The 24,371-nt window shown below is 35.8% G+C and overlaps 1 protein-coding gene across 1 annotated transcript in view; it reads right to left on the bottom strand.

Annotated features, from left to right (window-relative positions):
• Positions 1–316: 316 nt before the first annotated feature.
• The window catches only part of LRPPRC (leucine rich pentatricopeptide repeat containing), a 93,385-nt gene continuing 69,330 nt past the window's right edge, over positions 317–24,371 (bottom strand). The window contains exons 30-38 of the mRNA XM_074144521.1: positions 20,181–20,304; positions 16,455–16,543; positions 12,875–13,079; positions 10,507–10,646; positions 10,230–10,345; positions 7,222–7,296; positions 5,628–5,712; positions 2,157–2,299; positions 317–838 (exon numbers count right to left, since the gene is read on the bottom strand). Coding sequence (XP_074000622.1) covers positions 782–838; positions 2,157–2,299; positions 5,628–5,712; positions 7,222–7,296; positions 10,230–10,345; positions 10,507–10,646; positions 12,875–13,079; positions 16,455–16,543; positions 20,181–20,304 — 1,034 coding nt within the window. The 3' untranslated portion in view covers positions 317–781. The remainder of the gene's footprint in view (positions 839–2,156; positions 2,300–5,627; positions 5,713–7,221; positions 7,297–10,229; positions 10,346–10,506; positions 10,647–12,874; positions 13,080–16,454; positions 16,544–20,180; positions 20,305–24,371) is intronic.

Raw genomic sequence — 24,371 nt, 5'->3', positions numbered from 1 at the left:
TCTGGACTGTAAAACTTCGCACCAGAGGAGGTTTACTCCCACACTGACACAAACAAAGCGTTGCTCACCAGTCTCCCAGCAAGGAAACAACTGCTACCCCTGCAAATAAATGGGCGCTCCTTTGTTAAAAAGGCATGTTTTTGCGGATACACAGTTCTTGTAACCCATAAAATTAATGCACTAACAGTTATGAGAATGAATTAAAGATGCTATAAAACTACAACACCCAAGCTAGCATAAAAGGTAGAAGTATTTTGTCTTTACCTATTAATATCAAATGCCCTAATGAGATATTTAACACAAGAGAAGTACATTTAGGACAAATTTAAAAAAAAAAAAAAAAGTGTTTATTTTCTGTGTAGATACAGACGAATCCTGAAGATGATGTTCTTTACCCTTCTACTTTCACCCCAAAGTACACTGACCAGGCAAAGAACAACAAAGGATAAAACAGTTTGCTTAATTACAGTTACATACCCCTCTAGCAACTTTCTTAATATACATATATTTGGTGAATCAACAGCAGCCAAAATACAGTTTAGGTTATAGCAGATGATAAATCAAAACAGAAATAGCCTAGAAAGCTGCATCTTGATATTTCATTAGCAATTTTAACAGCATTTCTATTAATGAATGTTTCTATCAATTACAGCTATGGAAAGTGCTGTTTAAACACAGATTTATGTTAAAAATTACACAGAATGACATGCTTTTTTAAATTTTTATTGAATGTAATATTTAAACAATTTCATAAACAACTAAAGCATAAAAGACTGTCTGTTCATGATGCTTCCATTCTTTTTTTCCTCCATTTTTCCACATAGAACTTGAATGACTCCTATAAATAGAGTGGAATAAACAAGTTCAACATTGTTTCAACAGAAAAGTTACTAATTCTGAGCAAAGTCTCATGTCCTGACAAAAGCAAAATCTATTATTCTCCGTCATGCAAAACTAGATCTGTACTGAAGTCTGTATAATTAAGAGAAATACCAGAGAGAGAATAAAAGGAAAAGGAAAACCTTGCCAAAAATGCATAATGAAGCTTCTATTACAAAATGCAATAATATAATCAATTTCATTTAAAAAATGAAAATACTTTTTAACTGCAATCTGCAATTCTGTCAAAAAAATTGAGATGCTTTTAAAGACCAAGCTGCATTAGAGAAAAATTGAACAGGGAAATCAGAAAATGAATCATTTCAGTGACTCTAAAGAAACACTTATTTTCACTGGCTACATGTAAAAACAGATATTCTACATTTTAAATTTACACAGTCCAAATAAAAATTCAGATTATAAATTATGTGTCAAGGTTGCAGAAAAAACTTCACAGCTGTTAAAAGGCTAAACCAAATATTTTATGCCAAAATTTTCTCTAATTCTTTGCAAAATGAGAAAAGAAAATCGCATTTATCATGAAGCAATATGGAGAAACAGCGTATAATTAGGTCTTTACAGAACTATAGAAAAACACTTATTTTAGAATACAAAAAGTGGGTAGAAAATAGCAATAACAAGTTTGCTTAGAGAGGGAAAATATAATAAGTCTTTAAAGTCTGCTTCGCTAAAATGGTACTCATAGACTATTACTCAACAGAATCGTGTGAAAGAAGCATTTACAGTCTTGACAGATCTAGTGTCATGCCACTTGTCACCCTCAAATAATATATATTTGCACAGTTGCATATATCTGTTGGGAAGGCAGCTAGAAGCAAAGCTGCAACAGACAAATAATTCCTACCATTCTAAAATCCCATCCTACTAAAGCAGCAACTTGTACTAGATACAAACCAGGTAATTAACGAAAACTAAAACCCAACAGTTGTTAATGGAATACACATTCTGTAAGCCTTTTAAAGTTCAATTGCTTAGATAAATGCCCCAAGGACATTTGATAAAGGTACACCTGTAGATGAGTGCCTGATAAGGATCATGTAGTTTAAATATCGTAAGCCTCAAGAGGTTTTATTTTCTCAAGTCGAATCCAATGCAAGGTTACTATAGCACCTACAACGCTCACTACTTCATATATTACCTCCTCTGAGGAGTCTCTGCAGAGATCTAATCCCTACATAATTATTCATGCAATTTGTTTTATTAACATTGAACATACAATATTCTGCAGATCTATTTCTTAATTAGGAAATACTCACAGGGGGCTCAGTGAAAGGGACAGGCTCTCCTGCTTTCTTCAGAAAAGCTGCTAAAGATTTCAGAGATAGCTCATGCAGCTGTATATCCTTCGCTTTGATTTTCTCATACACAGCCTTTACAGAAGCAACATCCCCATCCAATTCTGAGGAAAAAAATAAAAAGCAAAAAACCCAGTGGTTAACTGTTCCTCTTTTCACTCGTTAACATGATGTCACACATTCCTACTACTTGCCAAAACAGATTCTAAATATTCTAATATACAATATTCCAAATATTCTGGATATTCTTTATATCCTACTGACAATACATATAAGAGAATGGAACATACAGTCATTCTAGCTTTCCTTTTTATATGAGGCTGGATGATCGATTCCTTCAAGAATGAGCTGGAACAACCAAGGAGCAGGGGCAGCTCAGTGAGAACACACCACTCTAGCATATGAGATACAGAGCCATATGGCTCTTTCTGAAGCAAATGATAAAAAAATAAAAAAAAAAGCCAAATTAAAAGACACCCAAGTTCAGCACACGAGAACACTAGAACAGAATTTAATTCCCTTAAGTAAAGGCAGAATATTGTTATGGTTACAGGTGCTGGCTACATCAAAACTGTAACCTAAAGGAACAAAGAAAACAAAGGTCAGATCCTTGTGTTAGAACACAAGGGAAAAAGCATTTCATCCTACTGAGCAGGAGAAAGTTTTTCTGGCTCGCTAACACTATTACAAACCTTAACTGCTTAGGTAACCAGTAACATTTTGCTGGACATTCCATAAAAGGCACCATCCCCTGCAACAGGTTCTAACCAATCCGTTCTTCATTCATTTAAAGCACTATTCACTTCTAGCTGTAGAAGAGTGGAGTATATTTCTCCTTCCTCGAAAGTAGGAGAAGAGAAACTCCTCTTACATTGACTGATGCTCAACCACAGACTTTGCTGCTGCTCAAGCATTTGCTTGAGCAGCATCAGGATGAAATTAAAGCGACCCCTGACAGTTTCACTGTTGTCCTCAGGGTCAGTACAACAGTTCCTAGCACCTTGTGAACAATAAGGAAGCCATCAGGTCCACTTAAATTCATTTTTTTGCTTGGCAAAAGACAAACACCTGCTGTATGGGAGCTGGCTCGGGTTCCTACTTGTTTCTCATTTGGAAACACCATCTTCACAACCATAGGGGCTACAAAAAACGATGGTTCTTAAAGAAAAAAAAAAAAGCTTTAATTACGCAGAAATGCATAGCCTGGGTCCTTTCTCATGAGAAAAACCTTCCCACTCAACATCTGGCACGTGGCTGAGCTGCTCTCTGAATGTGGGAGGCTACTGCTGAAACTGCATGAAGTGATGGTTTAATGAAAGCCTAATAGAAATCTCTATTTCTTAAAAATAGATGCATTTATGGTGTGGAAAACAAACAAACAAAAAAAAGAGCTAATACTCAGATTGTGTTTAATGGACCACGCAGATGTGATTTTATGAATTTTCTTTTATAAAAGGTATGCAGCAAAGGATTACACATCTCACCAGATGAAATCTATGGCAGTGGATCATATCTCAGGTCAGGCAAAGGAGTAAATGTCCCTTTATTTGTTCAGTCATGGATGTCCGATATATGATCAGACTTCTTTCAGCTGTGATCTATATTCTACTATATCTTTGCTAAACACATAAACAATTATCAAACACAAACAATTATTTTATTTGCCCATTAATTTTGATAACTAGTAACAGTAACCAATTGTTGTAATAGTACTCTGTTATCTTTCATTCCCCTTTCTAAGTAGCTAAACTGCTGTTCATGTGTACATGTACATATTACACATGGTGGTAACAGAATACAGTAATGCCCCTGAATATTCTAAGAGTAGAAGAACACCTTACTTCCTTAAGAAAGATGCAACAGAAAATGCAAATATATCCTAGCATGATTCATCCAGGCCAGGTCTGGTAAAGTGGGTCAAGTAACTGATGTGCTCTCATCTACCTGATACAGGACTTGAATCGACGTCTCATACAGGTGAGATGCTTGTACAGAATAACCTGGAAACAGCTTTTAAAACCCTTCATGCTGCTACTGAATGTCTCCTCTAGAACTTGCTACGAGCCAGCTACATCTCTGCCTGAAGAAACTACAGCAATCTTCTGTGCACATACAGTGTGGCTTCAGGTGTTGAATACACTCTAATCACTGTTTTAGGTACAACAGAGTAAGTGATTGACTCTCTGCAATCTCTTTATGAAATTGTTGTACTATGACGTAGTTGGAAAGGATACTGAAAAAATTAATTAGTTCACTCATGGAATTTTTACTGAGGGAAAAGCTGCTTTACACTGTCATTAGTCCTTTACTGCAAGTACAGCACTGGTGACAAAAGGGTATTTTTTTTGTTTCATAAAAACATGTTAGAAAAAACTTACCCTTGCTATGAATGAAACTATGGGGCTAACGGATCTTGGTAGTGATTGCTGTTTTGAACATCTATTAAGCATTTTTCTAAGTTAGATATCTATCACGAGAACTTCTACAAGTTGATTCAAATACAGTGAAGTTTGTATTCCTTTAAAACCATACCTTGGATTTGGGTTTGAAGTGTTTTACTTAAATATTCCTATTTATCTCCTCTGTGCTTGAGAGCACAAGGGCTTCTGTCATTGTATCCTTTTGCTTGTACTACATGTGTGAAGAGTATTTTACTCCCTGCAATAAAACTGGAGGACCATACCAGAGTACAGAAGGCAAAGGACACTACAGCACAAAGGCGCAAGCTTCCAAGTGAGTGTTGCCACAGGGGTATACATCCTGGTTTTTCAAGAGTGAGTGTTGCAAATAAACATAACTAAATAAGCAACTTGATTTTTTTTAGAGCTCTTCCTCTCTGACTTCAACTATAAAGAGAAGAGATTAGCATTTCAAATCAACTATTTAGGTAAATCCAAATGAAGGCATCTGGAATATTAAGTTTGGCTAAATTAAAACAGGTATAAAGAATCTACACTAGCAATAAGGTCCTTGCACATTACTGATAGAACTATTCACTTATGATTTTGAAACACACACATAAGGAACAAATATACTTACTACATTTTCAGAAAAAAGCTAGATTCATTTTAAAAGCCATTAATTTCTACAGTATTTCTCCCCATGGCTTAGGATGGTTTCTTTTTTGTTCCATGAAGCCCCTACTTAGCCTCTCTTGCAGCCTCTAGTACAGCTCCTTTTGTAAAGGATTCAAGGCCTGGGTCAGTGGGACCTGGGTGGGTCCTTTTCCAGCCTAGGACAGGTTGGAACTAGCAAGGACAGTATAACAGACCCAACAGACTTCAACAACAAACCCCAGACAACTCCCCACCTCTTTGTGGCTCAAACTGTAAAGAAAGCGTAAATCCTGCTCCCCATTCTAAGGGTTTCCATGACCCTTCTGAATGTCTCAAGAGTTCTTACTAAAGCACTATTCCAAGGAGAGTAAATTACCATAACATCTCATGAGGTAACGGTATGCAAGTTCCATATCTAGATGCTCAGGAATCAGTTCTAGAAGTGTCTCAATCTTCTTGGCCTATGAAATTTAATGCACAGACAAAAAGAGCATTAGCTTCAAATCTTAAAGAACAAAATAAAATTGCCAAAGTTAGAATAATTATTTCAGATCTTTAAAGTGAAACGATCTGTACTGATACCAAGGAATGGACTGTGCAGCTGAAAGTAGATGTAACTACTTCCCTCCCAAAATTTCATATGCAGATAAGAAATAGTCAAAGAAATCAGGCACAAAATAAAACAAATGAAATACAGGACTAAAAGCCATACTCAAGAAGCCTAAACATTAATTTCGCTTTTTTTTTTTGATGGAAGCAATTAATGTATTAATGTCAGGATTTGAACAAACCTAAAAAAAATGCAAACCACTCGGCAGCCTTCACTGACCTAGAAGCCAATGGCAGCTATGATCAGGCTTAAAAAAAGTCAGATCACTAACTAACATGCTTAAATTTAGAACCTCCCTTCCTCAATCTCCAATTCCAGTTTCATAATCTCTAAGGTCCTGAATTACAAGAATTTTATAGAAATTAGGAATATCTTTATCATATAGTACTAGCTTCTATGTGTTATTAAAATTTCAACTTGAAAAGCTAGAGAGTTTCAAGCTTTTTAATTTTTTCTACAGACACAAAAAGATGGGTTTTGTCATCATCGTATTTATCATCATCACTTCTATAAGAGAATTTTTAATCTATGCGTATTTAATGGCAATTTCCACAAAACATAAACGTGCATTTTCCCTCATTTGAAAAATATTTATTCTAGTTTGTGTATTAACTGTCTCCTGATGCTGCTCCTTTGTGAAAAAGAAATGAATGTGGTTTTGCATGCATGTGTGTGTGTGGGGTTTTTTTTAGTTGTTCAGTGTTGGGTTTGGGGGGGTTTTGGTTTTTTGTGTAGTGGTTTTTTTGATTGATTGTTTGGGGTTTTTTTTGTTGGTTTTGTTATTACTTTGAGGGGGGCATACGAGGAGAGAGGGATAGGAGTAGAGCAGGTGCATATATGAGAGCATTTCGAATTATAGGGAATGAGCACAAAGCCAGGAATCTAAACAGATGCTCAAACTAGATACATGCCCAAATCACCATAACGAGTAACATGAAAAGTGTCTTTTAATGTAAACATAAAAGCATTTTATCATTAGAGAGAGGCTGAGGTTTTCACTTGCATTTGTATTCATACAGTGTAGCCAACAAAATAAGTACTTTCAGGTTGCGATACTGAACTGGATAGCACAGGAAAACATTTAAAGCACAATGTCTGTAGGACATAAAGTATTAACAACAAAAATGCAGGAAATTACTGAAACAATAGGAAAATATTAACTACACCCTCCTTTCCATCATGCCCCATGAAGTAAACTGTTCCTTTAAACATACCCAGCTCTGAAAATTAACCTCCCTCCTCCCCAAGAAACCTGATAAAGCTATCAACTGTGAAGTTCAAGATCCAAAAAAATTCAACGAAGGTTGATGAAATAGTATTTTGCTACGTATAGAATGATATACAGGAAAAAATACTATACCTGTCCAGGTTTAGTTGCTGATCTAGCCATAAAACTCACAAAAGTTCTCTTCTCTTCAACTAATGCACTACACCTCTAAAGAAAAAGAAATAATTAATGTGGCAGTCATGAGTAGGTTAGTGATAAACAAAATGACTAAGGTAAAAATTTACAAGTACAGATGTTTAAAGTAACTCACTAATATAATATCTATTTGCAAAGTAAATAATTAATCATTAGTTGGAAAAAAACCTAAAACAACCATAACCCCATTGAACATCGGAAAGAAGTTAATTTCATGCACCGTTCTGGTAAACACTGTTTTTAAAATGGTAAGTATAAAGTTTGTTTAAAACAAAAGGGGAAAGAATTAAACTAATACTTCAACATACCACAAAAACGAGGTTTAGGACTGCAAAAGAATGAAAAAGAGAAACACTATTCCTCTCCAATTATACTGCCAAGCATTCACAAGTGAGCTAGGGATCATAAGGTTAATTATACATTTAATAAGGTGTCAGGGAGATAACTGCTCGTTTCTTTATAAAAATTAAAATGTACAAAGCAAGTTCTCTTTAAAGTATAATTACCTACACTTATGCATACAAAGGACTGATTTCAATCTCTCTATTTTATAAAAGGCTTTCACTGCAATAGACAGTGTTTGAGAGAGAGAGTTGAACTTAAAAAAAGTTTGAGACAGACCAGATAAATCAAAAATCTATCTTACTTTAGAAACAAGGGCAAAATAAAATATACAAGACAATATTTTAGTGTATGTTCCTCAAAGGTGTCAGTCTTAAAATTCTTACAATGTACAGTGCCTTTTACCAGCTGTAAGATATTTTATCAGTATGCACAGAAAGGAGAGAATATTGCACATATTAAAATACACATACAGTGAATTTAATACATTCAGTTAGTATTTTAGACATATGCAAACAAGAAATTTTGGTTTATGCCATTATGAACGTACAGTACGTATAATGTGGTTTGACAAGCTCTTTAAGGTCAAGGTGAAAAGGTGTGAAGCCTCATTCCATCAGGCAAACTGAGACAAAAGTGTACCCATAGTGTTCTGACAACTGCTTTGGTGATAAACAGAGACAAAATATTCATGGGAGAAACTTGCAACATTTTATTTACTGATTCTAGCCATTCTCACCTACTGTCAGTATAAGAAATAAGGATGCTGTGAGAGGAAAGAGACAGTCTAGTTGGAGAAATGTTTTCCTCAGCCCCCTTTCATGCTGAAACATTGCATCACTTGACTTTCATCAGTAAAAGCATCCTCCCTTCAGACAGTACAAAAGATACTGTTGCTGCTTCTTGAACTTTTAAATAGACTCTCAGATGCATTTTAGAAAGCAGGGATTCTCCATGTATACACTAATATTTCAGATTATTATAAGCAAAATAATTCATTTAGATTGTGGTTTACTTTTGAAGAAAATAACAAAGGACAGACTATCTTCTAGTTACCTATTAGCAGAATACTTGATCCACAATAGCACTCAGGAATGTTTAATGCAACCAAAATTTCTCCTGCAGCATATAAAGCCCAAATTTTCTCATATACACAGAGGTTTCAACTCAAGCTTATCTGTGAATGTCCACTTAACATGAAATATTCTAAAATTCTCCCCCAAGATATAGCGTATAGAATGCTTTCTCCCACTTGAAATAGCGTATAGAATGCTATTTCAAGTCTGCTATAGAGCTATGAATTTAATTCCAACAGCTGGATGCTGTTGTTGTAAGAAATTTCAGGAACATGTGAACTGACATTATTCCATGTTTTGAAAAAATTTAAGAATATACAGATTTTACTTCAAAATGCAAAAACCCCTGCCTTCACAAAAGTAAGAAATTGTAACCAATTTTGGTTCACTCGTTCAATTTCATTCATTTCTAAGAGCAATCAAAAAAATTAGGAAGAGGAAAATAAATTTTTTTTTGCATTTTGATGTTTCATGCTATATAGCAAGAGATCTTTATAGCAAAATTTTAGTCTCCTTTTAATTTAATATTCAGATGACCCAGCAGGCAAAGCAATAAACAAAGTCATATTCCAGGGCAGGGAATATAGAAATAATACACCTTCCACTGTACATTTGCTGGTATACATTTCTTCTCAAAAATGGCATTGGAATACCATAAAACACGTGATGGATGAAGCAGAGCTTTTCCTTTAACAGCTTAAAATACTTAAGAACTGGTAGATGAGTAGTATGCGCTACCAGGAGGTGGTAAGAGGCCTCAGTTTGAGGCAGGAACCCAGGCACGCAGAATGACCTGTGTGATGGCTGGACTGCCACCTGCTGGGATGAGCCCCCCAGTTTGTGCAGGCTGCCAGCCCCAACTCACATCACCCCACAGCTCATCCCACCTCTGGCTTTGTCTTTAGCTCTGGACAAATGGCACAAATGCAGCTGTCTCATTTCTTGAAGATCACCAACTCAGCTGAGACTGTGGCCCAGAGACCAGCATTTGTCTTTTAATGAAGCCGTGACACTCAATGAATAGAATGCAAATTCAGCTCTTAATAAAGCTTGAATACAGCATATACAATGTTATAGCAACCAATTGAAATAAAGTCCATGAAAAGCAAACATTGCCTGATTCTGGTTTGCAAACTGTGCAGCTGTAAGATACGATGTTTACAGTACTTAAGAAATTATGTGAGAAGTTGCAAGGAAATGGTTTGCAAGAAGCAACTGCTGTCCAGCAGAAAGTTCAAAAGAATATTTGCTTTGGATGGAATTTGAAGCAATATACCAGTCTTCCTTTATTTTCTTCAGGCTGTTAGAAGACAATAAAAGCTTTCCGACTCTGTCACCCACTACTACTGTCAGTACTAGAGTACTCGTTCATGGTTTGGAATAGTCTAAACTGTGCTAATGCTATTCCCACTGTAACTCAAAAGCACACTAACATTAGCCTATTCTACACACCACCCCTTTTTGACAATTTCTCAGTTAACCTTTGAAGAGCTCTATGCATTTCTGTACCTCTCGTTATGTCATTACCTGTATCAGCGATCTGGCATCATCCACTCTGTCTGCACTGACATATTGAAGGAAAAGATCTGTGACAGGTCTGTAAATTCCAAACTGACTGGCCAGTCGTTCTGCCATCACACCAACTGCAAAATGATGGGTACATAAGGAAAATCTTTGATTGAAAAGCCACTTTGTAAACTTCACAGGCTTGATTTATGCTGACTGAGCAGGTTTTACATGTAATAGCTCTTTCATAACACCTCTGTCTAGTCAGAATATTTAAATATCATTGCAATTAACTTACATTTTTCCAAAGCTGGTTCTAATCCATCCTCAGACACCTTTCTTAACAAATAGGAAATATTTCTGACAGCTTGATCAGGATTCTGTGCACCAGAGATAAGCAGAGGCTCAAGGTATTCCACAGCAGCATCAAGGTCATTGCTAGGAAAAGAGATTGAACTGGCTTAGTTTCCAAAATCAAGATTTCTAAACCTAAAGAAGCAATTATATTAAAGTTTTTGTATTCTACATTAAGGTTATATTTCCCAGGAATGGTTAAGTACCTATGACTTCGTTCAGATATTGTAAAAGTGAAACCATTTATGACTGAATTGATAAATTAACCTTTTTTTTTTTTTAAATGACCTTTGACCTGTAACAAAGCTTAAGTAGTTTTGACACAATTTTTTCCTCATTAAGAAAGAAGAGTTCAGATAGCTGCTTTAGGAAAACACGTTCTGCAAATCTAGAAGGCCAAACCAGAACATTAACGGAAGGTATCTGAATAATTAATGCACATAACTAAGTATTTTTTTAATGCTATACAATTAATTATTTACCTGATTTCTCCCATGCCTGCCCTTTCGGATGTAAAACACAATACTAGATGTCTTTTGGTCAGTACCTTTGTCTGAACATTTTTAATCTTATGGCTTCAGTACAGCAAATGCTAATAGCACAATGCAGGATGTATTCAGCAAAGCGTAAGCTCTACCACTAGCATTCTAAAAAGTTCAAATGACAACACCTCTTATCAGGCCACCCTAAAAACTAATTTAATTGAAAAAGAAATTGGAGCATGATGAACGCTTTTAGGTGAAGCAGAAATGTAGCACATTTGAAAGCTATGAAAAATGCTTTGAAAACCATATCAGAAACATGAATCTACCAATAAATGAACAGGTATTAAAAATACCTGTTAGAGTCTGTTTTTCATAGTTGTCAAGGTACAGCTTGCAAGGTATGTAAGAATATATAAGGCGTATATTATTGTCGTGGACAATTATTTATGCTGCTGCTAATTCTTTTCATGCCTCCAAGCTAGTTTCAGTATAGGAAAAGAAAAGTTGATGCTGCTTAAGTAACCTGTGCCAGCATCCAGCAATTTATTTATTTATTCTTGTCACTAATCTACACCTTAAGAATGTAGTGAGACTTTGGAACGATTTTATGACATAGAAATATAGCAAAATATGCAGTTTAAGAGACAAATCCTGCAGCTTCTCTCCTGTTTGGAGTGTTTAATCTAGCCAACATCAATGCACTAGAACTGTGTGACAAGGACCACTCAGATCTAAGTATTTACAGGATCAGTCTTTTATGGACAGATTGTTTTTCAGCAGCTGAAAACACAGCGAGCTCACTACTGGAACTGGCCTGCATGGTTCTCCTTCAATTTAAGTCCTCTTGCTGTTCCAGACACTTCAGCGACTATTCTCTCTGGTCTGGCATGCCTGAGGCGGTCGGGTATCTGTTATGTACTACACAGTTCTACAGCCTTCCTGCCAACTTAGACACAGGAGCTCTACATGATGAAACTGGTTTGAAATAAAATAACAAAATATGTAGGAATCCTGAAGACTGGTTCCTGCAAAGCATATTTGAGAAGTTCATAGTATGCCCTTTCCCCCAGAAGCGCTTCCCCCCATGCGGTTTTATACAAAGGACAAACTAGCACAGTACCAACGTATCAACTACAACAAAAATGCTCGGCAGAACATGATACTGAATTAAACCGTTGAATCAAAGGATACTCAAAGTGTGGGGATAATTATCATGATCGAAACCATGGCCTAAAAGAGCACAGCAACCAATTTTTTTGTAATTCTGACCAAAAAAAAACCATAAAACTGCTCCACAGATAAAATATCTGGTTTTCACATCTTGAGGATAAACATAATAATATTTTGTCATTTCAACCACTGGAACTGGTAGCAGAATTTTTTTTCCAAATAAGTATTATATGTATGGGTATATGTATTATATATATAGGTTCTAAGTTCCAAGATTTTTTATGTTTATATTGATGAAGTAATTCAGCTTTACGTTCAGATTTCATAGGGCTTTTGATCTAACACCAAGTAGAACACTTTACGTGAGGCGTAATACGTTAGAATAAAAGTGTCAAAGGTAAATTACACCAGAGAAGACCTTATGCTCTCCCAAGTGCTTCATAACTATCCCCGTATTTCATTAAATGATTTTCAACCCCAAATGTGTTTGGGAAACGATACCAGAACAGAACTGAAAAGCACAGCACACTGCTCAACTTGACCAGAATTTTACCATCTAGGACACTATAAGAATGGAAACTGAAGGAAATGGATAATGCAAAAGATTTCCCACCACTCTGCCCGAGAATTCCATATGCCAGTCCTAAAAATACTTACTTCTTAGTATAAGCCAAAGCAATAGCGTTAGCTATTAGTGAGGCAGATACACCAATTGATTTTGTGATGTCTTCCAGCATGTTTTTAAGTGCTTGCAGGTTCTTTAGGTCCCCTTTTTCTGCCAGAGTCTGAGTGAGCGCAATGACCGCTGGTCTAGTAGGCAACAAGCCGCTGTCAAGCATTCCCTTTAAAACCGCCATGGCATCTAACAATGGTAAAGAAATAATGGAAAAAGAAAACAGATTTTAGTTCGGAAGGCAACCATGCTGCTGGTATCATTAAAAGCATGTTTTTAAAAGCATGTACAGAAAATAAATCTCTTGCTGAACTTAAGGCCCAAAACTGCTAGTGAATTACAACTTGAATATATACACAGAAATAAAAACTTTCAACAGTATTTCAGGGAAAATGCTTTAATATTTGCTCAATAAAAATTGTTAAGATAATTTTAACATTTAATTGATTTATTTTAGTACCCAGCTCAAGGAAAGTAGCTGTCTCATAAATGTCCTCTCTTATGACCTTAAAGTCACAACCTTTTCAGCTTGATTCTTCTCCAAACTATAACAAATTTTCTTTACTAAAAACCAAGTGTTGCATATTTAAGAATAAGCGTAGTTTTTAAATGTAATTCAATATTAAAACTGCTAAAGTCTAGTATTCAGATTTGTTGTCTTAAGTGTGCACCAAAACTTTGTTTACTGACATTTAATTTTTAAATAAACACATGGGACACAATTCTCCATAGGAAAACAAAAATGAACTCAAAACTGGACAGTTACCTCAAGAACTCCTAAAATTATAACAATTAACTATGTTAAAAACACACAACATCAGCCTCCTGTCCATCTGCCACAAATTCCCTAAATCCACAGCAGATGCAGTCGCTCCCATTTCTCTAACCAGAATTCCTGTCAGTTTACATTATATATGAGCCAACACACACAGAAAGACATGCCCCTCTGGTAAAAATCTCTTACTCCTTACCAGCACAGGCAGGATTATTCACACATAATTATAATACCAATTGATAACACTTCTAACATAACATACACCCACTTGAACTCCACAGCATTGACATTCCAATTCAATATATGCAGGTACTGCAGAAACCAAATATTACCTTTTAAAGAGAGCAAGAAAAAACATCCTGTACACCTAACCGTGGTGTTAGGGGGAAAAAAAAAAAAAAAAAAAGGAGAAATACCTCAGGGACAGGATTCATAAAATTTAAAAAGCAAACTTAAAACCCACATTAAGCTCAAATTGTCTCCTGACTGTAAGTGTGGACCTCCCTTTAGCATGGAACATGACCAGCCTTCTCACAAGGACAGGGAAAGATTTGGAAGTTACATGTGTGCAGCACTACTGCAAGAAATCACGTCCTAGTAGCATACTAGACAATTCTGTTGGTACCTTTTTATTTTCTTACACAAAAGCACTCATCATTACTAATCTGAATTCATAATTTCATCCCTTGATTTTTCAGTACTTAAAAGTAGGTGACTATGTGCTTGTGAAAACACACTGTTTATCTTATAAAAGTCTTTCCTATAAACTCTGCAAATTCCATGCTGTGAAAACTCAAGCTCTGACTCTTAGTAACAAGTAACCTCAGTTTTACAAAGTTCTTGCTAGAAGATACTAGAGGTCTTACGAGTAGACTTAGGGACCTACATGAAAACTTCTAACTGTACCACATTACACAGTAAGGAATGATGGTGAGCTATATGAGGAAGTGATAAAGTAAGCAAGTCTTACACAAGCGAAAGCCACCACAGGACAGAGGTCAAATGGAGCTCACCACCAAAACATTACAAAAAGACTGCCCAAAATTTTTTTGGGTAATCTGTGGGCCTCAGAAAACGACAAGTATAGCTGAAGTATTTAGTAGCTTACATTTTCAAGGCTTGTGTCACTTACAAAAAAAGCAGCAGTATTTTTCAAATTAAAACAGAAACAAGGATCAAGTCCGACTATTCAATTAAATTACCACAGTAAAGCCTGTTCAATGCATGAGACAAAGGAAAAATTCATTTTGCAAACCAAAGTAATTCCACAGACTTCTTGAGAACTTTGTATTGTGCAAAAAGTAGCATTTTTAGAATACAGCAAGGGAGAAGGGTTGACACGGCAGAGAATTTAGTATGCTAGCTAAAAACCAATCATGTAGTTAGCACAAGAGAGTGGCAGAATATAAGAAACATCAGTGATGTTGTGAAGAAGGGAAGATTTTTGGTGTGTAATATTTAGGAATAACTGGCAAAACTTCGTGGCACACTGGACAAGAAAAAGCAGAAAATTTATTAGAATAAAATCAGACAGGGATGTCGAGTGAAGGACTTGAAAGCTGCAAAAAAACTTAAGACTTGCCAAGAGCAAGAGAAACAATTGCGTTCACCACAAATACTTCAGCAGTCGATGACACCTGGCAATGACATCAGACTGGAGACCGAATGGGGAAAGAATTTGAAAGAAGACAAGTTTATCAGCTGGAGGAAAGAGTACAAGTGAGAAGATGAATCTAAATGCTTATCTTAAGAGTATTTTAATGTAGCTGACATTACACAGGTATGAGTACTACAGCTACGCATAATGGAATGAAATAAAATAAAATTAACTGATGGCAGAATCAAAAATGGATTTTCTGGTACGCCTTCTGGTATGAAAGTAACACCCAGTGCAGTGTAACACATATTCTTCATACATAGCTACTTTAAAGCTTAAAGGTACTGATGAAAGCACGTATCAACACTGTACTTATGCTTGCACAGGGATAAAAGAGACAGTGCTGCACGCAAAACTATGTGCTTGCAGAGTTTTCCTCTCTTGCAAGAGTTCTACAGAACAACTTAATAAGAAAAATGTAATGCTGTGGAGGTGAACTCTAGGCTGCAAAACAACCAACGCTGAGAACTAAAATAACACAACTCCAAACTTTATCCACCATCTTGTTGGGTACCCTTACACGCTCTTCAGCCACCATTTTCTTTTCTATCATCATTGTTACGTGAAAAAGGAAACCAAACTGAGTATTTTGTTACTGTTGGTATTGAGAACTATTAAAAAGTATTTGATTAAGTTTTTAAATCAATATTATAATCATTTAGTGCACAATCACGCACATTTACCAGTCAATTTAACTCATCTGGTATCTCACACAACCAACACAATGTGCAAGAAACAACTGCTGGGAATTGTTTCAGATGCTCTAAAGTATGTTAATTTCCAAAGCAAAATGACTTGTGCTGTGAATTTTAACGCACTTGAAAGCCTGTACTTTCTCTCGTTCTGGAGCACAAATTTTGCATGTCTGAAGAGCTGTGATTCATCTTAAGAAAACCCATCTTGTGTTAAATGGAATGGAAACTGGACTAAGTGGTCAAATGACAAGTACATTCATATTCAAGCTGTATTATAAATGCATGTACAGTAATTTACGTCTCTCAGCTACCACAAAAGGCTCTTGATAAGCAGGTAATTTGCTAAATGGACTCCTTTATCCAAGTATTCGAAGGGCGTTACAAGAAAAATCTGCAGAGGCATTAATGTGACGTAAAGGTCAAGCATTGTGACATACCTTTCAAATAATCCCGCCTAACTTGCGATATGATGAGGAGGCTGCTGGCAGCACTGTTCAGTGTGAAGCCCTTGATGTGGGTCTCAGCACTAAAAGAAGCAGACATTTAGAAAGGAATTACTGACATGCTTCTGATACGATAATAAATGGTTGAGCACCAAGGTGAAATTATAAAAACTACTGTTCGTATGTTAAAAATATTGCTGCAAAATATCGACCTGGAGACAGCTTTTGTGTTATCCTGTCAATGGTTATAGAAGGATAATTTTTTTTTGCATTCTGACAGATGACAAAGTTGGAAGTGAGCAACAAAAGAAACAAAGTACAAGATTTTTTTTAAACAATCGGTTCAGATTCTTGAATGCTGACATATTAGATGACTAAAATAACTGCATGCCCTGCATTGTTCTGTTGTATCCTAAGCTGGATACTTTTTCTTCTTTTTTCAATAGTAACCATAATTATAAAATGTAAAACTATTCTTTCAGCAATAAAAATGAAACATTTATTTTCAGCACTGTATATTTTAAACATAAACTAAAGCATATTATGAACTAACACCATATCATTTGGTTGATTAATTTTCAAATTTCTGTCATCTAGATGTATACAGGTTTTAAAGTGAACATACTACATTTGCTGCCTTAGCCATGTTAAAATTGTATTTTGCTTATCAATTCTTTATCTCCTGTAATACAAAACTTCACGTATCTACAGCAAAGCGAATCTTTACTTTAATAACACTGCTAAAGCTTTTCTAACACACTGGAAATTAGTCAAGAGAGAGTAACCAGCAATCACATTGATCTTATACGACAAAATGTTCCCGTTCCTAAATGACATACAGCCACATTTTTAATATATAAGGATAACTTTACAAATGTTCATTTCTAGATTACAAAATCTCTACGCAGAAAAGGGGGGCATTGCCATTTACCATATCAGCAATCAAGATAAACCTCACTGATCATCTTGTGGCAAACAACTGAGCAGCCTACCTACTTGAACTTAGAGGCTGAGCGGATTGGGAGGTAAGCAGGGTCATTGCTAAATTATTCTCCTCAATCCCAAGAAAATCCTTCACATCACATACAATATGACTATCCTCTCAGTCACTTTCAGCCTCCCAGGCTCACAAATGCAGTCACTGGACTCGGGATTTTCTTACTCTCCCAACCAATCCTCTTAATCCCTGCCTAAGCACCCACTGCTCAGTTCCGCCTTTTTTTTTTTCCCCCCTTTGTCCCATCTGTCAAAGCCCTTAAGTCAACAATTCATGCATGAGACTGTAAATTACATATAACAAAGGATTTACTTTCTCCAATCTTCCAATCTTTCGTGTGATTAAATAGATGTTAGCTACTATTACAGAACTAATCCATCATTCCAATACTCCTAAATTTCTATTTAAAACTTCTTGGACTAAACACAGTTAATATTTCTCAAAACAGTGCTAGAATGCAAAAGCAACTAGACTTGGGTTGACCAACACATCAGTAACCTTCTGGTTGTTTGGGGTTTTTTCCAAATGCACAGTACGTTTTCCTTCTACCACACCACTTTTTCGTGGAAGTTTCTCAGGTCTGGTAACAGTAGAGAAGTTTTAAAATTATCTGACCTTTTAAAATAAAAAGATTTCTTATTTTGTTGCCTATGCTAATGCTCATAGTACAGCTCTCTAAATATTATTTAAATTTCAAATTTGGCTTCAAGCAGAGTAGAAAGCAAAAGATGTTAGCTTATATAAATGAAGATAGCTTTCCTGTATTTTATGAAAATATTAGGAGTTGCAAAAGTTTCAGGCCACTGCACACATTGACGCTTTGTAGGAGTAATCTCTTTGTAATATGAGGTTGGAAAAATTGTCAAGCATGCAGAAATGTGTGTGAGACACACAGATTTGCTATTCCTCAGCCATGGGTACACACACAATCACTTTCTCTATTTCAGTGAATAATTTAAAACTTACAGACTTTTGAAAATGCTTGATGTAAGCATCATTTTGTTACCAGAAAAAAAGATACACAGATAAACACTATGAACACTGCCAGTATGAAGCATTTTCTGTCTTGATGCAGCAATGAGCTGTTACAGGCTTCTTAAAATGTCATTATTTGGCATTTCTGTGTTACAAGATGGAGTATGAAAGTTCTGAAAAGCACAGGGGTTATGATGGCTGGCTTTAACCAGTGACCAAGAATAGAACCTCTTATTAAATCCTGTTTTGTATTTTTCCTAATATCTGAAGGTGCAGAGGCTTAGTTCTTTAATACACATCTCTGAGTTTTTTAGTCTTTAAATTTTTTTTTTTACTTTTTCACTGCATTTTCAATTTATATACTAAAACAATTATATAAAGTGGGAATTTTCCTTTCTGCTCTTCCAGTCTGCAAATCACTGCTGATAACACGCAACACTGTGCATCTTCCTTACAAATGTGTTTGAGCTGCAGAGCAGGGAAGTAGTCAATGCACCTACAAATCTTCAGTAGCAAGCTTTTAACTTCCTCCCTGAAGAACATTTGGATATGTGAATTTTTTGTGCGACTGTTTAACTACCTAAATTTTACCAACATTCTTTGTACTTCTAAAACATCTTCTTTCCATCTTCTGTTTACAAAGATTTATCAGTTACTTCCATTTCAGGGAGCTTAATTTGATAACGCTTTTAGTTTTTCCTTGATATAAGCCATATATCCCTTAGTCACTAGTGTTCCTTACCATAAAGCCCTGTTACTGAGATCTATTTGAAATAAACAGTATTTGTTCTTCTGAATGAAAAACCCAAATACTTTTTCAATTAAAGACATTTATTTGGTCTAAACACTTTTAAAGAAAACATTAATATAATAAACATCATCTTACACTATACTGTTCCCGGACACCAAAACCCAAAGGTTATTAGACTTTTGTAGTACCCTATGCATCATGTAATTTACCTACAGGCACTTTCAAATTCACTGTATTCAGTCAGAGAACACACTTGATGACAACCACCGTTCTTGTTTTAGCTGAAGAAACTGAAACACTTAAATTACTTAAATTTTTGTTCTTCTTGCCTCTATATTGATGAGTAGTAACATTTTTACTTTGAAGCCTATAATCTGACCAGAACACACATTACAGGCAATAATTAAAGCAAGTGGTGTACCACACAACTCACTAAAGGTTAATTCAATTCTGGTGATTCTAATAACACATGACAGCAGGTTGGATTTATTTCAGAAGTGTAAGAGTTGGATCTGAGGTTTCTGGTCATCTCCTCGCCACTGGCATCGCAGTCAAACGTACCGTTTTGCACTTGGCAGGCAGGCAGCTGCCAGGGAGTGTGGGCAGGGCAGGATGGCAGCAGGGGCGGGCACTGAGGGGAAGGCTCCCGGGCAAGTTAAGTGAAGGAATCTTGTCTGTTTGGATATTGCTCTAAAGAGGAAGAGGCAGACTGCCAGAAGGGCAGACTTGCAGTTCTGATGCCAAGTACATTTGTTGATATTGTTAGTTGAAATGAGTTATAAGCCAGCCATACTGTCACTCTAGTACCTTCTTTTTTACATGGCATATCGCCCTGTGAAACACTGGTGTATTTTTTACCGTAGCTCCTAATTACCAGTCATGACCTGTTTTCTCATTGAAAGATAAGGACTGCCTTGAAAATGATCCCAAAATTATTTAAACAACCCCTCCGCCGACCCCCAACAATTAAAATCCCCCAAACCCAGAAAAGCCTTACGTGCGTTTCACTTCCATGGCTTCTTCCAGACAATTCTGCGTTAACAATGCTTTTATGAGGGTGTCATAAGAACGATAATGAAACCCATTCTTCCCTTGCATTTTCAGGAAAATATGGTAGGCCTCTAAAAATGAAAAAAAATGCCAGAACAAAATGTCACGTTGCAACGATGTTGATCACAGAAAGAAACACCACCTATTCATTGAAAAGTTCCATCCTAAATCTATTTATCCTCTCCTTACATCTTTGAGCCCAAAGCTCTTAGTCACAGCTTGTTCAAAACTGCTTGTATACAACAGTCAATTGACAAATACCTCCACAGAACAAAAAGTTTGCTACTGCTCTTTTTCTATACGTGGCTGTTGCTTAAATACCAACACAGCTGGTTAGAAGGGGAAGACTCAGGATTTTTAAAGCAACACCTAATTCTGGGGTATATCGTTACAGTGTCTGGTGCATGATCACAACAGTGTTTAACAAATAATATAGGAGGTGATTCCAACATGGGGAGATCAAATTATTTGGCTACGACAAGATTTATACAAAACATACAATTTACAAATATACAGATATTTAACAAGTAAACTACGCTGCATTTGTTTGACTGATTAACAGTTTTATTTCATGCATTCACAATAACTGTCAGTGTATGAAAAGATGTTACCAAAAAGGGGGAAAAATGATAAGCACACTTTTCAGTCATTTATTTTTCTGAAACAAGATTATGCCGCTATAAACATGCAGCTAAAACTGCCATCCAGGCTGTAACATATGCTAGAAAGCTGTGTTAAGAACCATAAATGATCTTGTACATCTAAACTGTGTTTGCGTGTTTCATTTAATGAAACTCAAAAAATAATCCCTTTGCTAATTCAAATCATAGCCACAATAACCTTTAAAACTTTTCAGAAATACTTGGGACTATCACTAAAAAATTCACAACTAAATGTTGTTATCTTATACTTTGAAAGTAAAGATGAAGACAACTCATTTGAATCTTACTGCCACAAGAAGTGTTATACTAATAGCACTTACTACAGTGTGCTGTGGAATTTTAAGCTGGCTTTCCCCAAACCAGAACTGTTGGTGTGCCTTTTGGTTTGAATCTTAAACGTCTTCAACCAAAGAGTATACATAAAAACCTCCTGAAATGTAGGCACAAAAATGACTATGCATAAAATTTATTATTTACAACAGGCAAACTCTTATACTGAGTTAATAATTAAAATTAACATCGCCATTCATAATCTACTTTGGATGCTTGGAGCTACATAAAAAATATATATCTGAACAGAGATAAAGGATAAGAACATATACAGTTTTTTCTATGTATGTCAGTTTCAGGTATACAAGAGAGACAGAGAGATGGAGAGAGACTATGACTGACGTCTGACATTACAGTAGTGATAGCAGGGTCAACCAAAAGACGAATGAAACAAAGGTCTTGACATCCACCATGTTTACTTATAGGTCTGAAGATAAAGCTTGGCCTGTTAAAATGTGCTGAACTCTCTTGCCTGCTCAGATGCTAAACACCAGCATCCATAGAGTGTTCACACTTAAATTCAGCAGTAAAGACATTTTTTCTTCCACTTTTCTGTAAACTGAGGTACTAGTAGACTAGCAATCACATTCAACAATAACAAAACTCCTTTCACTGGTATAATCTATTAAAGGTGTAACTAATTTTTTACAAAAATGTAGCTGGCTGGTGATGGGTTTGCTCCTTCTGCTCATGAAAGCCGGTTTAAATTCTATTTTTTAAAGCCAAAAACTCCTTACATTTGGAGATTCCTATAAAAGCTCTGCTGTCTTCAGCCTGAACCAGGATTTCAGCCTGTGTTTAAATATTGCTTTCCATCGGTTGGGTACAGAACTGGACCTTGCCACCAGTGGACATGATGTCAAGCATACGTGATCATCAATTATCACAGCCCACAAAATATAAGATCTATTTCTGCAAGGAAATAGGTTTAAATCTTTTTTGTAATGACTAGTTCAATGAAAAACTAAAAATCTTTGGATCAGTTTTGCTTACCTGTTCTAAGGTGTTTTATTATGTATGTCAGTCCCGACCTCACAATGATTACAATATTCAGATTATTTCCTTAACTTTATTTTGCATCAGTGCAAGTAGCATGTTTGAAGTATGGCTAAATGAGTCTCGAATTGAGACATATGCCTGATCAGGTATTAGCAGCTTATTACTTCTTCAGATGGCATCTGAAAATCTGAATGGCAAATTAGCATTCAAAAGATAAAGTTCTTGGTTTCAAAATCATACTGTGTTATACTAGCTATTTCAAGAAGAAAGATTTGTTAGAGAAGTGACAACTTGCCAAGAAAGTCTCAGTTCTCAAGACAGTCAAATTTGTTTCAGCAATTGCAACTGTTTGGGATATGTGTAACGTGATCCCCTTGAGTCAAGTTCTCACACCGACAAATCAAGATAAAAATGAAAATATGACTTTGCATAAATCAAACACTTCAGAGAACAGATTTTCAGAACACCTCCATGTCAGAGCTGATAAATTCATGAAATTAGTTACATAACTAGATTAAGGTAATCTTTTTCCTATCAAAAAGCTGATGTCGATAAAAAGTTATATTCTGGCCTATTACATTCACATCAAAATTACATTATATTGTTATATAAAAGTGACAAGTTTGTCTTAATAAAAACCTATAAGAACTAATTCCCAACAAGAGAGGAACTGTTTCCCAACATTTGTCTTTTACCCCTTAATTCCCAGTAGCTCTAGATCACTCCTCTCAAATACTGCACCTTTCAATAAAAGAATATGTGGGAATAATTTACTGATAAATTCAATATGAAATGTCATTACAGACTGTTAACAGTTACATTTTTGTTTTTTTGTTTTAAAGTAGTCTCTCTGCAAGGTCCAAGGAATATTTCACTTCCTACTGCTCTCCACTTGATCATTTATGGTATGAAAGGCACAGGACATTTTCCTAGGAATAATGTTATAAAATGCATTCCATTAATTCTGCCTGGTTTTCAGTGAAAAATATTTCTGCATCTCATATTTCCTTTTGATTCTCAAAATTTACCAGCATGAAAAATTTCCTGAAAACATTAATCTTATGTCTGCCATAATACACGACTCTTGAATTCGAGACGTAACACTCCCTGTATACAGAATAGCCATACTCCACTTTAGATTTCTAATTAGTGCTCTGCAACTATATAGGGTCATTCCATTAACAACAGAAGTTAACTGTGTGAATGACTGACAGATTCTTGTTTTAAAAACTCAAAGCTTAAAAATCTGTGTGTTCAACCTCTTAACCAGTAACACTCAGGGAAAAAAAAAAACCAAACTAGGTATCTTGTATTTATAAATCTTCCTCATTCAGCAAAATTAACTTTTAAAATTTAATTTAACCTATTTAATTCTACTTTTTTAATCTGCTTTCAAGTGAGATACCTAGTTATTTGTCATAGTATAGGCGAAGAAAATAATGATTTCCAAATTATTCAAATACTCTGCACCTTGGCAAATGCTAGAAGTGCATTCCTACCCTCCTCTAAAGGCCCAATAATGCCAGTTCCAATGCTGTGACCCTGCTTTGGGATGAGATGGATAGGAGTGGATTTCCAATCACAGACTGAGCCAAAGGAACTGCACTGAAGTACACTCCTCCTTTCCATACACAAAGGCAAATACCCATGCGTTAAATTAATTCTGTTTCGATCTGAGATAGGGAAGTTTCCACAGAAGAGCTATTAATTTTTCATGGCAGAATTGATCTGAAGTGATGTCTTAATAAGGCTGTTTTATTTCTGGGGTGGCACCCACAGGCACAGAGGTTTGGAAACAGCTGTGGGGACAGAGATTTTGATCTTTTGTTTATAGTCTGTATGTTTCCTTGGGGGAGGAACAACAGGAGGAAAAGTTTGCAAATTCTACAGAGAAACATGGACAACTTTAAGCTTAGTTGTAAAGAAGCCGAAGACACTACGCAACATGTTGAATCCTCCCTTCAAATAGAAATAGCCTTGCAACATCAACAAATATAAAATGGATTAACGGGTAAAAGCCAGATAGGAAAAGAGCAATGACTGTCTCCATAACATAGTCCCATCTCATTTCATTGCATGTAATTAATTTCTTTATCAAATCTATAGCCTAAATAAGGTACCTGAAGTATACTTTGGAACCAGACCTG

The sequence above is a fragment of the Numenius arquata genome, chromosome 2 (genome assembly GCF_964106895.1).
Source record: "Numenius arquata chromosome 2, bNumArq3.hap1.1, whole genome shotgun sequence".
In the NCBI taxonomy this organism is placed as follows: domain Eukaryota; kingdom Metazoa; phylum Chordata; class Aves; order Charadriiformes; family Scolopacidae; genus Numenius; species Numenius arquata.
Note: the sequence above shows the minus strand (reverse complement) of the source record. Positions and strands in the feature narration are given on the sequence as shown.